General features: G+C 42.5%; 1 protein-coding gene across 1 annotated transcript in view; it reads left to right on the forward strand.

Annotated features, from left to right (window-relative positions):
- Positions 1 to 3361: 3361 nt before the first annotated feature.
- The window catches only part of LOC306740195 (3',5'-cyclic-AMP phosphodiesterase 4C-like), a gene marked incomplete at both ends in the record, with an annotated part of 68061 nt that continues 55901 nt past the window's right edge, over positions 3362 to 15521 (forward strand). The window contains one exon of the mRNA XM_079222300.1: positions 3362 to 3624. Within this exon, the coding sequence (XP_079078426.1) occupies positions 3362 to 3624 (263 nt within the window). The remainder of the gene's footprint in view (positions 3625 to 15521) is intronic.

Here is a 15521-nt window from a genome sequence, read left to right on the forward strand (position 1 = left end):
ATATGTGAATATGTACACACAAAGCCTTTCACATAATTGCTTTGCCGTTCAAATCTCCAACAATAACCCGTGATTATGAAAGAGCCTTTATGAATGTTTATTTCGAACCACCGTGATGCTCTATTCCCTGTTGTCATACTGACCTCCTTCAGTCAAGGAGGCTTTGTTTTGTCCCAGTCTGGCTGTGATCACATCTATATTTGTTTCTTTTCATGATTTGAACCTGGCTGTAGGAGCTTATTTATTTGATATTAGTATTTAGTTATTTTACTCACAAGTAGTATTGTTTAATTATTCTAGGTGTTTGCTTATTTAGGTTAGATTTTTTGCTTATTTAGGTTGCATTTTTTGATATATTAAGATACTTTTTTTTTTTTTTAAAGCTAAGTATTTGTAGTTATGGTCTAGGTTTACTTAGTCTTGGTTGTTTATTTATTTTTTAAATGGGTAATGCTGTGTGCACCTGGGGTTATATGTAGGAGGCAGGTACAGGACCAGCATGCATCTAGGTTGGCCTATGGTTTTTTACCAGCACAGGAGAGGCAGCATGGGGAGTTCCTTTTGTTCTTTTGTTTGTTTGCTTGTTTTGTTTAGTTAAATAAATTATCAGAAAAATGGAATCCGGCATGGACAATGCATTATTTTTTGCTGCGTAATCCACATACCCACGGTGCGTCGGTGGCCCTTGGATTTATGTTTGTTTGTTTTGATTTATTGGACAAATGACCACTACACTGCCATTTCTGCACAATTGCAGATAGAGATCAGGCTACACTACTATTGTTAGTATTATACTATTAGTAGAATTAAATCCAGTTGGTAGCGATGAGTCGAGCAGGTAAGGCTCCTACTAGAAAACATCCTGGATTCAGTCAGCAGGTAAAACAGTGACAAAGCAGCATTCTGAGTAAGTTATTGATAGCTTACAGAAACATTGTGTGCAATAGTCTACCTTCTTCCCCCCCTCGGCCTCTCTCAAACACACACACATACGCGCATATTTTTGCGGATTGTGTGTGCGGTACGTATTGGTTCTCATATCGGGTCAGATGAATACGGGTTTTAAAAAACCCTGACCCACATATCAGTACTGCGCAGGATTGTTTTAGGCTCGTGTGATCCAAACATTTCCGATGACTCAAGAGCGGTGTGAAAAAGAAGAATGTAGTCATTCTATGTAGAATGTAGAATGTTGCTGGCGTTAAGGTTTAACCTTTTAGAAAACATTTTCGCTCTGGTCAAACAACTGTTTGCTCCCTCCACGACTTGCCATAAAATGTTTTACGGACGAAGGAAGAACCCTAACAATTTTGGTGATTGCATAGTTTTTCATCTTGCGCCATCAGCAGTTCGAACTTCTACATTTTCAAGTAGAATCTCTTCAAATCTTTTATAAATATGACAATGTATTCTGATTACTGACTTTTCATTTAGTGCCACCAACCGGTTGACATTTTTGGTTGAAAGTGCAAAACAGTCTACCTGCAAAGCGGGTGACGTTCCCACCAGCCCCAGCAGAACTTTGTGTTTGGCAACAATTCGAACATGCTGAACTAAAATGGGGAACCATAAACCACCTACAAAACAACACCATGTTCTTGTGAGCATGATGCAGAGCTGACAGCATTTAGGTCACGACAGAACTTAGTCTTGTTTCCCTTAATCTCAGGAATGTGAACTGCAGACAGGGAAAGACCCGTGATAATGTTTCCCTCTGTATTTTTCCTTTTTTTTGTTTTTTTGTTACTGCATATCTGAAATACCTTGATGGGGAGCAGATTTCTGTATGTTAAGATAAAGTGCATCACACTAGTTTGATGTGTGTGTGTGTGCGTGTGTGTGTGTGCGTGCTGCGAGGAATTTATCGAAGCTAGATATATACCAACAGCACAGTTAAATGGTTGACACCTAATGGTATGCTTTTAAGGGTGTCTAGAACGTAGAATGTAGAATGTAGAAAGTAGAACGACTAAAAAGCTGGTTAGGGTCAGGTTTGCTTTATATTCCGGATAAACTGCCGGTTGCTCGGTGGACGAGGGAAAATACTTGAGGTTAGCACATATATGGCAGACAAATGCTTTCAGATTTACCCGCATGTCTACCCTTATTTGAAAAACAAAAACGGTGAAAGGGAATGGCAGAAGCTGGGGGAAAGATGACGCTGGTTGCATGAAACAGTTTTTCTTGCATTTGTGCAAAAATTTGCAGACTGCAAATTACATACAAGTATACGCATGGCACCATTTGCTGTTCCTAGGAATGTCCTCTCGAGCCGAGTGTGGATAGAGTGTGACTCAATGACTAATGGGTTTGGCTGCTTCGACAAAATACACACTCAGAGATTTATGTCCTCGTCTATGCAGCACATGCATGCATGCATGGGCTGCATATGACATTTTTGCACAGTGTTACTCAAGCTTGACGTATCTCTCCTCATACCTCCCTCCCCCCCCCTCAATTACACACACACACACACACATACACACACACACACACACACACACACACACGCTTGCTCACGCTCTGCTCAGCTCAAAAGGATCAGTAGCTTATAAACTGGCTGCAGTCAGCAGTCAGTATCTCTGTGTCGGGAGAGGAAGGGAGGACAGATTGCTTCGACTGGATGGAACAGAACTCAACCAAGCCTCACTGGGTTGAGTCATACTCGGCTGGGTTTTTTTTTATGGGCGAACCAATGCAGGTTCCCTGTTGGCTTTTGCCAGACCGAGCTGGGCTGTTCTGGGCTGGAATGGACTGAATTAGTTCAGCTAAACTCTTGCTGGACTTGATTTCACTGGACTGTGTTTAGTTTGCCTGCAGGCCTCGGGGAGACAAGGCTTGAATAGACGGAATTCCCTTATCTTTTTTTTTAGCATCCCGCCCTCCCTCTCTCTGTCTTCCATCCTCCCCTCATCTTCTCCCTTGCACTTTCACAGCAGACATCCAGTGTTGCAGAGCAGACGAAGGCAGCAGCCCTCAGTGCTTCTGTTCATCTGCTGGCTCCTTGAAAGACGGAAAGGGGGGGAAAGAGAACAGGGATTCTTCGTCTCTTTTAAATCCCCTGCTTTTGTACAAAGACAGAGGCTGGAGTGAGGAATTACCTACAGAGCTTTTCCATTTATCATCCAGAGGGCTTTTGGATGTGCGTCTTTTTTTCCTTCTCTTTACAGATTCTTACATTTTGAGGAAATTGTTAGACTCTTGGCAGAGAAGAAGCATATATTTGTATGCGTATTGCTTCATCTCTGATATATCTTGGCTGCCTTTTCTGTTCATTCATTTGGCCATTGCTGCCTCTGCCTCTGCCGCTGCTGCTGCTGCTGCTGCTGGTGGTGGTGGTGGTCGTGAAGCCGGGGCAGGAATGGCCCAGCAGGCAGGCATGGGGGTGACTCACCAGGACACCCTGGCAGTGCCCCCCATGCCCAAACACTCCGGCCTGAATGAAGACCTGGTGAAGATCCTGCGGGAGAACCTGCTGCAGCCGGAAAGGCAAAGAGTACAACGGCGGTCGCCCTCCTCCATCTCCCCCCGCCTCTCTCCCCGCAACTCCCCGCGACTGCTTCGCCGCATGCTGCTCAACAACAACATCCACAAACAGAGGCGCTTCACTGTCGCACACACATGGTGAGACTTAGATGGACAGATATGCGGCTCGAAGATTAACCTCTATTGTCATTGTTGTGCGTTTGTAAACGGGCAGCTGCAGAGGCTTATGAAGTGCTCGTGTGTGTGTGTGTGTGTGTGTGTGTCTTTGCCTTTGTCGGACAACCGCACACTGGCAAACTTTCAAGGTTGTGCTTGTTGAACGCTGTGTGCGAGGGAGGTAGCTGTGTGCTAAGCCATTTCAGTAGTTACACTTTGTTTGCGGTTTAACTTGATCGGTTCCTCTTACAGAGAAATGGCAGCGGTGTGCACGAGCAAATCTCTCCTGGAGGTTATTCATGTCAAATCTCCTCTTCTCACCTTAGATAATGAGTTTCTCTCTCGCTCTCCTTCTCTGTTCAGCTTAATCTCAATTTATATCTCTCACCCCCACCCCTGTGTGTGTTTGTGTGTGTTACCCATTCCCCCCGTCTTCCCCAGTCTTCCCCTGCCCTACCCGTGCTGTCTCTCTTTATGCCTCTGTATGATATACAACAGTGTAAATGTGAGGAGATATACAACAACAAAAAAAGCTGCCTGTCTTGTTAGGTAGGTAGAGTGGGAAGCCACCCATCAATACATTTCCCCCCTCCTGCTGTGTCTCCACAGAGGCCTGCAGTTTTTGACTATTAATTAGTCTTTTATTCCTGGCTGTCTATCAGCCACGGTTGCCCACGCCTCATCTCCTCCTTTCCTCTTATTCATTCCCCCTTGCCTCCTCCCCACTCATTTGTTTCCTCGCCTTTAACCAATTCCGATTTTTTTTCCCCTGTCCCTTTGCTGCCACCGCCCACCGTTATCATCTCCTTCTCCATTTTTTCACGACTCACATCTCCTTCTCTTCCCTCTCCATATTTCCCCTGCTCCCCCCCTTCTCTTCCTCTCTGTGTCTTGTGTCCCACTTTATTTACTCCCAATCTCTCCCATTAGACTTGACCCTTCTGGCATCTGGATCATGATGTAATTCAAAAATACACATATTCTCACACATCAGAAATACTTTACTTTGCGACTTCCCATCTATCTCCTTCATTCCCCTCCCTTGTTTCTACTTCAAGGTGTGTTACATCTACATTTTTGACAGTTGCTTCCAGTTTCCTCTCGTATTCACTTACTCTTTTGTCTCACTGTCCCATTTTGAATCCCCCTATTTTTCTTTTTTCTTTCATCCATCTTTCTTCCACCACTTTGCATATAAATACATACATATTTCATCATCTCTCCTCCCTGCTTCTTTCTCTGATGATGCTAATAGCTGAGGAAGATATAGAGGATCTCGTGACTCCTATAGCTTTTTGCTATTTTAGAGGCTCACTGCTTTCTGTGCGTCTGTATAATTTTGAGTTAATTATTTGTGTGCTAAATTATTCCGTGAGTATGTTCAGTTTATATAATTTCACACACCATCCATTGTTCTCCCACGTGCCGTTTTAAGCAGAAAGCTATATTAAGATGCCTGAACGCTTTCTTTCCCGGAGTGGATTTTCCCTGTTGTGTTATGACGCTCAGCCATGTCGTGAGCATTATAATGGGGCGAGTGAGCCTGGTTTTCAAGAAAGTCCCACTTCTTATATATCTGCAACTGATAAACGGCAGGGGTAAAAAGAGCAAGTGGCACTTGTGGCATGACGGTACATTCATTATCGCAAAGAAAAAAAGAGCCAATGTTGGCCTACATATTTGGATGAAATGCTGCTCGGCATACACTGTCATGATTGACTCTCAGTATGCACAGGTAAGGAACCTTCTGGTCATTCTTTTAAGGGGGGAAACCCATTTTTAATGTGTCAACGATTCAGACGTGACCCCTCTTTGAGATCTACTCTCAGTGTACTTCTAATGCTGTGCTCATAGCAAAGGCGTTGCGAATTTGACGCGTGAGTAGATTACATGCAATGTAATGCACAGATGCGTTAGGTTGCGGAAAAGCCGGGCCGCGCAAATGACGCGTTTGACGGAAAATTCGCGTGACGCTGAGTTATGTGAGCCAATCAGCTTTTAGAAGCTCCGCCCGTCATCACCGCCGTCCTGCCTAAGCTGAGTCAAACTGCTGCTGGTCCGCCTGAAGTAGCGCTGGTAGCGGCCGTCATTCAGTCGCTGTTGTGGGACTACAAATAATATTATGAACCCAGACACGATGGAGTTTGGTGTTCCGACATATATGGAATTTACACAGCAAGTATAAAGCAGAACTAGTGGTTATTTCCATGGTGGATGGTGGAAACAGTAACTGTTTTTACGGAGATAAGCCACTGAGATAAGCCACGCCCCCTTTCAGGCGCGAGTAACGCGTCAACCTCTAATGAAAATTTGAAAACATTTTTTGGGGGAAATTCTATTAAAAATACAAAATGAAAAAATCACATCTACATAAGTATCAACAGCATTGGCCATTTCACTCCAAATTGAACTCAACATTCTGTTTCCACTGATCATCCTTGAGATGTTTCTACAACTTGATTGGAGTCCATTTGATGATTTGGAAAGGCACACACCGGTCTATATAAGGTCCCACAGTTGACAGTACATGTCAGATCACAAACCAATGAAGCCATGAAGTCCAAGGAATTATCTGTAGACCTCCGATACTCCGAGATTGTATCGAGGTACAGATCTGGGAAAGGGTACAGAAAATGTTCTGCAGCATTGAAGGTCAATCAATGAACACATTGGCCTTCAGAATCCATAAATGGAATACATTTGGAACCACCAGGACTCCTCCAAGAGCGATCATAGCAGAAGAGCCGGAATCAGGGAGGTGTCCAGGAACCCGAGGGCACCGCACCAGGTCAATACCATTCCTACAGTTTAGCATGGTGGTGGCAGCATCATGCTGCGGGGATGTTTTTCATCGGCAGGAACTGGGAGAGTCGGGATTGAGGGAAAGAGGAATACAGAGACATCAGACTGGGGCAAAGGTGCATCTTCCAATAGGACAACAACCCGAAGCACACAGCCAAGATAACAAAGGAGGGGCTTCGGGACAACTCTGTGAATGTCCTTGAGTGGCCCAGCCAGAGCCCAGACTTGAACCCGATTGAACATCTCTGTAGAGATCCGAAAATGGCTGTGCACCGACGCTCCCCATCCAACCTGATGGAGCTTGTTCTGCAACAAAGAATGGGAGAAACTGCCCAAAGATAGATGGGCCAAGCTTGTAGCTGTGAATACTTTCCGGATGCACTGTACATTTATACATTCCTGCAGACCCTGTGAACAGCGTTGCCAGATCAGACTGACAAAAAGATGCCCAATAAGAGCTATAGCCCACCAAGTTGTCTTTTTTCTTCTTCTTCTAACTGCAATCATCTCCAATCCAGTCAGTGATTTATATAGCCCCAAATCACATATTTGACTCAAGGGGTTTTACAATCTGTAAAGATTACAACACCCTCGGTCCCTATACGCTCAACTGCTGATAAGGAATAACTCCCCCAAAAAAAACAGAGGGTAAAAAAAAATCAAAATGGAGGACACATCTGGTTGAGCCACTGAGAAGGGATTCCTCTCCCTGGACAGACAGGGAGAGGAATGCAGTGGATGTCATATGTGTACAAAATCACCAACATAATAAAACACAGTTCACAGTTTAAGACTGTACAAACAACTGTACAACAAAATTATAAATAGAATGTAAACCTATCAAAAAAAATATAGTTCCAGGAGGATGTCTCCAATTTAAATGTGATTTCTTGATTATTAATCTGAGGATGAAAATGATGCCTACATTAGACTGTAAATGTCTGTTTGAAATCTCAGTCTTACTTTTTTTCCTCCCAAATCTCAGTTTCTCCTTCTCGAACACATTTGAGTGCAACACTTTGGTTTCTGCTCACACATTTCTCACAGTTGGTGTTTGATGCGGTTTGGCCTTCACTTGAGCGTGCTGCAGAAAACATTGCATAAGTGTAACACAAAGAAGGAATGTGTTTGCGTCTATGTGGATCCGGATGCGTATATTGTGAGATGTTGGTCTTTGCATCAAGACCGTTGGGGTGACAGGAGAGCAAGAGTAAAGACAGTAACGTGAGAGAACAACGAGCACTTAATCACCGTGTAACCTGTGTTGTGTGTCTTGACATTTAAGAAAAAAGGGACAACAACAAGCGGCAGACAGCATATCAGACAGAGATGAAGAGAGTGTGGGAGGTTAGGAGAAAAATGGCTGGGCTTTTTTTTTTTGCATGTACGCGTGTGTGAGAACGAGGGCACTGTAGAGACAATTTGTTCACAAGAGAGAGACACTATCAAATGGCTCTAAGCAGGAGGGAGGTTGACAACTGCAGTGCAATTTACTCCAATCACCTCCTCATTGTTTTACAGCTGCAGGGAATCGCAGGGCCACTGCGCTGTAAATCTGGTGACATACACAGCCCTCAGTGGCTCCACTCCACACTTCATTAACAAGACAATCCCTCTCCATGGACAGATTGGCTGATGCACTGCTCCGCCGTCCTTATCGGCACAACAGCGCGAGAACCAAACACACATTTTAACTCCAAACATTCACAGTCAAATTGTGATGAGGATTCAGTGGAATTTTGAAAGATGTACATATTTAAGCGGGCCCATAGATTGGCTGAGCGGATTTAAAGTGTGGTAGTTTTTATTCAATTATTGCCAGTGTTATTAAAACCTAAGCAGCAGCACTACCGCCAACAGCAGCAGATGCATTAGTGTGGCATTCTGTGTGGAATCAAAGTGTTTGATAACAGACTTAATGCTCAGTATTACATTGTGTCTCGCTCGTTAGGGACGTGTCTAGGATATGAGTTATTTTTAGCTAAAGGTTATCACCCAGAGACACGGCAGTCTCTTATAATCCCATCATGTGTGATGAATGTGACTTTTTATTTGTATGTTCAGTATGAGCGACTGTCTTTTTGAGAAAGTGACGCGTGTTCATTACCAGCACCTTTCTCTAACACGGTTATGTCAAAGAGTCATCTCTGCTACATAATGACAGATTGTTGACAGACTGGAACAGAAATGAATGAATGCATCACACGCGAGAAGACACGATTCAGAAATGTTCTCTCACAATAGCGCAGTACACAAAGCATGGGTTGTGCACTCTCACCTTGGAGTTACAGACCGACCGACACTCACGATTCAGTTTTTCTATTCTCTCGACCATAATATCCTCCTTTAAACTTTCCTCCTCACCGACCCTGAGGTATTGCACAACAGCGTCTGATGCTGCATTGCAACATCACAAGTGTGTCTCTTTTATGTAACCGCAGAGGGAGATTTCAGCGAAGGGAGAACAGGTGGCTCCGACTGGTGGCGCTGGTGCTTTTTCTCTGGCCGAGTGATCCGACTGCTGAGCTTGGGTGTGCACGGCTGGAGGGTTGTGTACGTGATGGAATGGTGGATAGCCGGGTGAATGAATGCGGGAAGGAGGCAGGGCAGAGAAGAGAAAGGGGGGAGAGTGTGGGAGTGGAGGACCCCAAGTAAAACACTGCGGTGCTAATCCAGGCAGAGCATGACTCTACTTCTCTGGGTTATATCATCTCTTTCCATACGACGTTCACTCTCTCTTGCATTTCTCTTTGCCATTTCTTACTTTGAGTCTTCTGATGGATTACAGTAGTTGCTCATCAAGGTCTCGCAGTTGTTTGAAAGTACGTATTTGCATATCTGACTAGTCACAGGCTCATAGTTGGATGGTTGGAATCTGGTTGGAATCTGACAAAACTAAAATAATTATTTTGACAGTGAGTAGATTAGTTCACTCATGGTCAAGAAATATAGTAAATGGACCTGTACTTTGTATAGTGCTTTTTCTAGTCTTCCGACCACTCAAAGCACTTGAACACTACTCTACACACACATCATTCAGTCACACCCATTCATACACTGATTGCAGTGGCTCGTCAGGAGTAACTAACATTCATAGACATTCATGCACCATAGGCACAGCTACAGGTGCAATTTGGGGTTAAGTGTTTTGCTCAACGATACATCGACATGGACTAGCAGAGCCGGGGATCAAACCGCCGAACATATTAGTTGATAAGCGCATTTAACCAGATCAAATCCACAAACTAATTAAAGTTGTAGGGTATGTTGAAGGCTTTATTAGTTTGTTGGATGTACTTCATTTATCATCAATGTTTGAGCTGAAATTATTTGTTAACATCAGAAAATCACCCAGCAACACATTTGATAAATTATTGATCCATCATTATATATTCCTCTAAAAAGAAGACAACTATTCTCTTGAGTTTTTTGCTGTTTTTCTTTGTCATGCATAATAGTAATCGGATCAAACATAATCTGCATCGATGGAGCAGGAAAATAATTGCTAGTTGGAGCCCTGATCAATAGGATATTTCAGTGTGAAGGACAAAATAGCTGATTCTCCTCTCATTGGTCGAACAATATTTAGCTTGCAGTAGCAGTGCAAATGTGTTCAGGGTAAATTAATAAGTAACACAGTTCTGTAACCAAATGCCCTTCAGCAAAGCACTAAAATCCCAAATGCACCAGAGGCTCACATACAAGATGTGCCGGTCTGTCAACTTTTCTGGTTAATCCAAATTAAACACGAGATGGTACAGATGTCTGGAAACAGCACTGACTGTCAAACATGTTTCAGTACCTTGATGTGGAGGTAATTTGTCCATCGATGTCTGACCCGGGTCTGGGCGATGAGTTTTCGGCCAAATACCTCGATATCGATATTGAGACAATATTGCACGGTTGATCTTCCATGCTTTTACAAAACATTTACACCATGAGAGTTTTGATCATTATAATGGCCCAGTGGGTAAAGGTGATTGATAGACCAGCTAACAGTCTGGTAGGTTCAGGACTTTTCATCACTCTACTGTCATGCAGCCTTTTAAAACCAGGAAAAGACCACACGTATGTCAAATCTGAGACAAAATCTAGTCTCAAGTCACAATATCGATATGTTGCTCAGCCCTATTTTAACCCCTAACATCTGAAGCCCTCAGTTTTCAGCCGTTGTAAAGTGTTTATTCCCGTTGAGGTGGAACTCTATAGTGTGTCTTGAATCCTCTAGCTACCTCTGCTTGTTGCTTTGGATGACATTTCTATTAATAGCCAGCGCCATTTTGCCTTGTTCTTTTGTACCCCCAGCCTCCCAGTCCATGGTAAATACCTTCCTAACAGTCTTTGTTTTCAGGGTATGGCTTTGCGCAAGTAATTACCTTTCATTCCTTTGAGGTGGCTTTGGATTGCAGCTGTCAGCCTGCTGTGCAGCAAGGAGGATTCTCCAGGTTTTATCAGCCCAAACACTGCTCTCCACCCGGGAGAATAGAGCGCCCGTGATTTGCATGCCTATGAGCATTTGAGCAGTGCTACTGTGCAAACAGTGCTTGCTGCATGACATATCGGCACAGTACAGGCTTTTCATTTGCAAAGGCATATTTGGGGTCAATGAGAATCATGAGATCACGCGCACGTGATTTTGTATACATGCACACGCAAATTATACTAATAGATACACACATACACACATTCTTGTAGTGTTACAGATTAGAAAGGACCCCGGGTTATGACTCAGCTTTGACTTTGTATTCTGAGCTAGTGGCCAAGTCGGTGTTGGCTGAGATGAATACAAAAATTAGGATTATATAACTGTGACTGGAGGAGACTGCAAAAGTGAGAAGAAGGATAAGTGAGGTAGACGGGGATGGAAGAGTAATTTTTTATGTTTTTAAATTGAAATGCTGGTGTGCATTTCACATCTCACATCTCACAAACTGTAATGTGTCTTACAAAAAACAAGAATTACTGCTGTAATCCAATCATCCCATTTAATGTGGAGTTTTAGAACCAAACTGGATTCATTTGGAAATTATGAATAAATCATTGCCACACTATCGCATTATAAATATAACCCCTGATTGCTCCAGTCTGTGTTCTACCTTTTATTTGAGTGTAGTGGCCATTCGACTGACCTCAAAAGGTCATAAATGAACAGAGAGGCTTCCAAGTTACAGCAAGGCTTCCCCACAAAGAGACAGAGCTCTACCTGGAACCACTTGCCTCAAAGACACATTTTACTGGTCAAAAAAGGTTCCTCAAAACTCTGTTTCAATGAAAGGCTTCTTGATTACCAGATAACTAACCAGATTTGGAAAGCGAGAAACTGGAACTCCCACGCTTTGTATTTGCAAGCACATTTTGTAGTTTTAATCCAGCGACGTTTCGGTCATCGAACATTAAATATAGAGTAATCCAACCAAAATAAAAGCACATCTTTTGGAAGTATATTTCTGTCATTTTCTGCTGGAAGTAGCTTCACTTTTCCAGGTCATATTGTAAAGTAGAAATGCCAATGAATATGATAAAGTAAGGGGCTACCTGTATGCTGAAAGGTGTGGGTTTCTGGTTGCACATAGCCGAACCAAATAAAAGGTGAAGAATGTGCACACCCTGATGTAATAGTCTCTACCTGACCCGATTTTACCACAAACATAGACAAATAATGTATTTACTGTGAGTACTGTGAAACAGAAGGAGCAATAGTCACACACCACCCCTCGCACTCTGTGATTTGGAACAGTGTTGTGAGTGGATGTCTCCAAATGTGTGCATGGGTGTCTGTCCAAGCTCCTGTGAATCTCGCTGGCCTTTCAGCTCAGTCTCATTTTCTTCACATCGTGATCATCAAGCCCAGTGCAATGCCAGAAGTTGTCAGGCTTGCATCCATTACACGTCAAATTCTGTAACCCTTTTTAAAAACCACTCGGGAGTCGGGACACTAATGGTCATTTCCCTAAAGGGCTTTGATCCATGCATCATTCGGCTCTGTTCCGTTCGGGTCTTCAGCAAACTAAAACAAAGGGTTATGTGCATATCGATTGTCATTTGCATCTAACAGGTCCAGACACATGAAGGTGTGTTAGTGGTTACTGCTCTGCCAGATTTAATTAAATGATAACTATAATGAATCTTGAGTTGAAGAGGCCACAGCTGCAGGGCTTCATCAAAGGCCTTTTGATATGTTGATACGCTTTTGATTCAATAAAATGACATTCTGTCAGTGCTTGCTCCAGCCCTGTCAGCCATTCATGTATTATGGTTTTCATTTTGTTTGCACGTATATATACATTTAAGAAAGAATATAGTAAATATTAAGTCTTTATGTAAACATTGTTCCACTAAATACACATCCAGGCAGATGGATAACAGACATGATAAGAGAGCATTGTGGTGAATGTTTGTCCTTTCACAATTTCCAGTACTTTTAAGTTGTTTACCATTGATCTAGTTATTCAATGAGGAAAACAGGAGTGAGATCTCATCAGAAGAAAGTCATTTCACCTTTTACCGTACCAGGTTCCAGAGGTCTATTGTACGGTTCCTCCTCTGCCTTCTTTGCTTTTTCCTTCACACTCTCCTCATTATCTTCAGCTGTGTTTTATTTCCGCTGATTTCACCACCAGAACTTTGACTTGATTACTGAGGGAGAATTCAGTTACTGATTAGGAGGCTGCTCTGATAAACGCAGCTGCACCAGAGCCTCGGCAGAATAGCCTAAGAAGATGACTGCTGTTGTGAGGGGACCTTTTTAACAGCTATGAGTGTCTTTTATAATGGACCATGGCCACGTACTCGTTCGTGCATTTCTGTGGCCACTATGGAGGTTGAGCGGTACTGGCTATATTTCTTTACCTTTCCATTCTCACCACAGTGAAGATGATCCCAATCACAGAGAGAGAAAAAGGAAACATTCACAGCTCAAAATGAGGGTTGGATGTGGCCTGAAGCTTCCATTATAATTTTCCCTGTGAGAGCCTTATCAGCCCGAGGTGAGATCCATTAATGATGCATGGCTGTGGTAAATCCATTGGTTAGTCGTGATAAAAGTATGCAGGCTCAGTTTATTAAAGAATAATTGAAAGTATAATCCTCGGAAGACATAACGATTATTTATCTATACTTAGACACCATGTAGTTCAAGGTATTCACACAAACATTCTTCTTTTTCTGTCAACAGAAACATTTAACATTATTTTGATTTGGGAAGCTAAAAAGCTGTGTGTATATATATATATATATATATATATATATATATATATATATATATATATATATATATATATATAAAGCTGTTGCAATAAGTGTATACTATGGAGGGTTGTGTGTTTATAATTGTCTGTCATTAGTTTGTATTATTTCCATATTCAACAGTAGTTTCATTAGAATGCTCCCTTTTTGAAATTATAGTCATTGCAATATATTAAAAAAAGGGAAAGTCGTATGAGTATTAGATTTTCAAAGATGGCTGCAGAGCCAAAGAGAAGATACGGACTGGTTTTCTCCACATCTTTCTCCACACCACCCTTTCTCTCTTTATTCTGGCTACTACTCACTTAAAACCTATTCTGTCTGCATCCTATACCAGCTTTTCAAGGCTCGGTCGGATATTGAGGATCCAAATACAAGGGCATTGTACGGTGTATGGCTCCTCTGAGGTCGGGTCATCTTCCATCATCTAGCAACATCCCCAGGCCTGTTTCATACTTTTTAATTCACTCTCGTTTGTACTGGTCTTAAACCATATGTGTAATGACATGGCAAGCTGCATCTTGTCATCCATGCAGTAATTGAAAAGATGATATAAGACAGGAAGAGGCAGAAGTAGCACAAAGGACATCCTGTGACTCCTAGCAGTCAGGTGGGGTTGGGGGCCCTGTAACCTGCCTCCATTTTACTGTTGCAGAATGTTAAGAGAAAATTTTGAAAAATAGTTTTCACGTTTGAGCAGCTGCAGCATGGATCACCTGTCAAACTGCAACAGGAGACCACTGAGTGGTGGAGTCTCCCACTTTTGCGAACCCACACAGCTTTTTCAATCCACCTTTCTGTTTCTCTGGCTGACTTGGTGCAGACACAGCGTCCACCTCCAGCAGTTCTAATGAGTTGCATGTCCAATTAAGATGCAGCTGCCTCCTGTGTTGTGTAAGCCGTCCTGTTATTGATGTCATCCCTTGATCATTTTTCACAGCTGCTTCCAATATCCTGTTCTTTATGAGGGCGTGTTTTCCTCTTTTATGTGCTCACATTTGTATGCGAATGTTTGTTCAAATATAGTCTGTGCAAATACGTCTGCACGTTCGTGTGTGTGTGTTTTTTTTGTTTGTGATTTTGTTTGTCTCAGTGCCTATCCTGATTACTATTCTCCTGCTGTCTTCGTCTGTCTGACCACTGGGGCTGTCTCCTCTGATTGCATCGATTCAGTGCCTCTGCACGCAGTAAAAGACGAAAAAGGAACAGTGTGCTCTGAGTATGAGGTAATTGGTCTGCACCTAGTTTCTCATGGTTCTCAGAACGCTGTGGATGAGAGAAGTGGAAGGGAAACACTCACATGGACACGGCTCTGCGTGTGTAAAAGTGCAGCTATAGTACAGCTATACTCCTAAGTCGAGAAGGTGGACTCATAAAGATACCCGGGGCTCCAAATCAACAAACAAACAAACTGTACCATACTACACTATACCATGTTATATTTTGTGATACTGATCCACTTTGCTATATTTATTTATTTATTCCTGTATTTATTTATACATTTATTTAAGCATTTATTTATTTATTCCTGTATTTATTCATGCATTTATTTATACTTAAGTCATTTTCTGTCCTCCATATCTCCTCTGTTCGCAAAAATAAGTGATTGTACTGAAGTCTGAGAAAATCACTGTATAGTCTTTTTCAATATACCATGATATTCATTTTGTGAGTTATGGTCCCATTTAGAGTAAACTACACAATAAAATGGGGTATGCTCTAGGGCGCGGTCCGGTTTGGGAGGTTTCTGTGTTTTCGTCTAACAGCTTTATCATGAAAGTTAATTGTAACATTTTTGGCTGTCTAAAAATTACTTATTCAGCGTTTGGTTG

Source organism: Taurulus bubalis (assembly GCF_910589615.1).
Source record: "Taurulus bubalis genome assembly, chromosome: 8".
Classification (NCBI taxonomy): Eukaryota; Metazoa; Chordata; class Actinopteri; order Perciformes; family Cottidae; genus Taurulus; species Taurulus bubalis.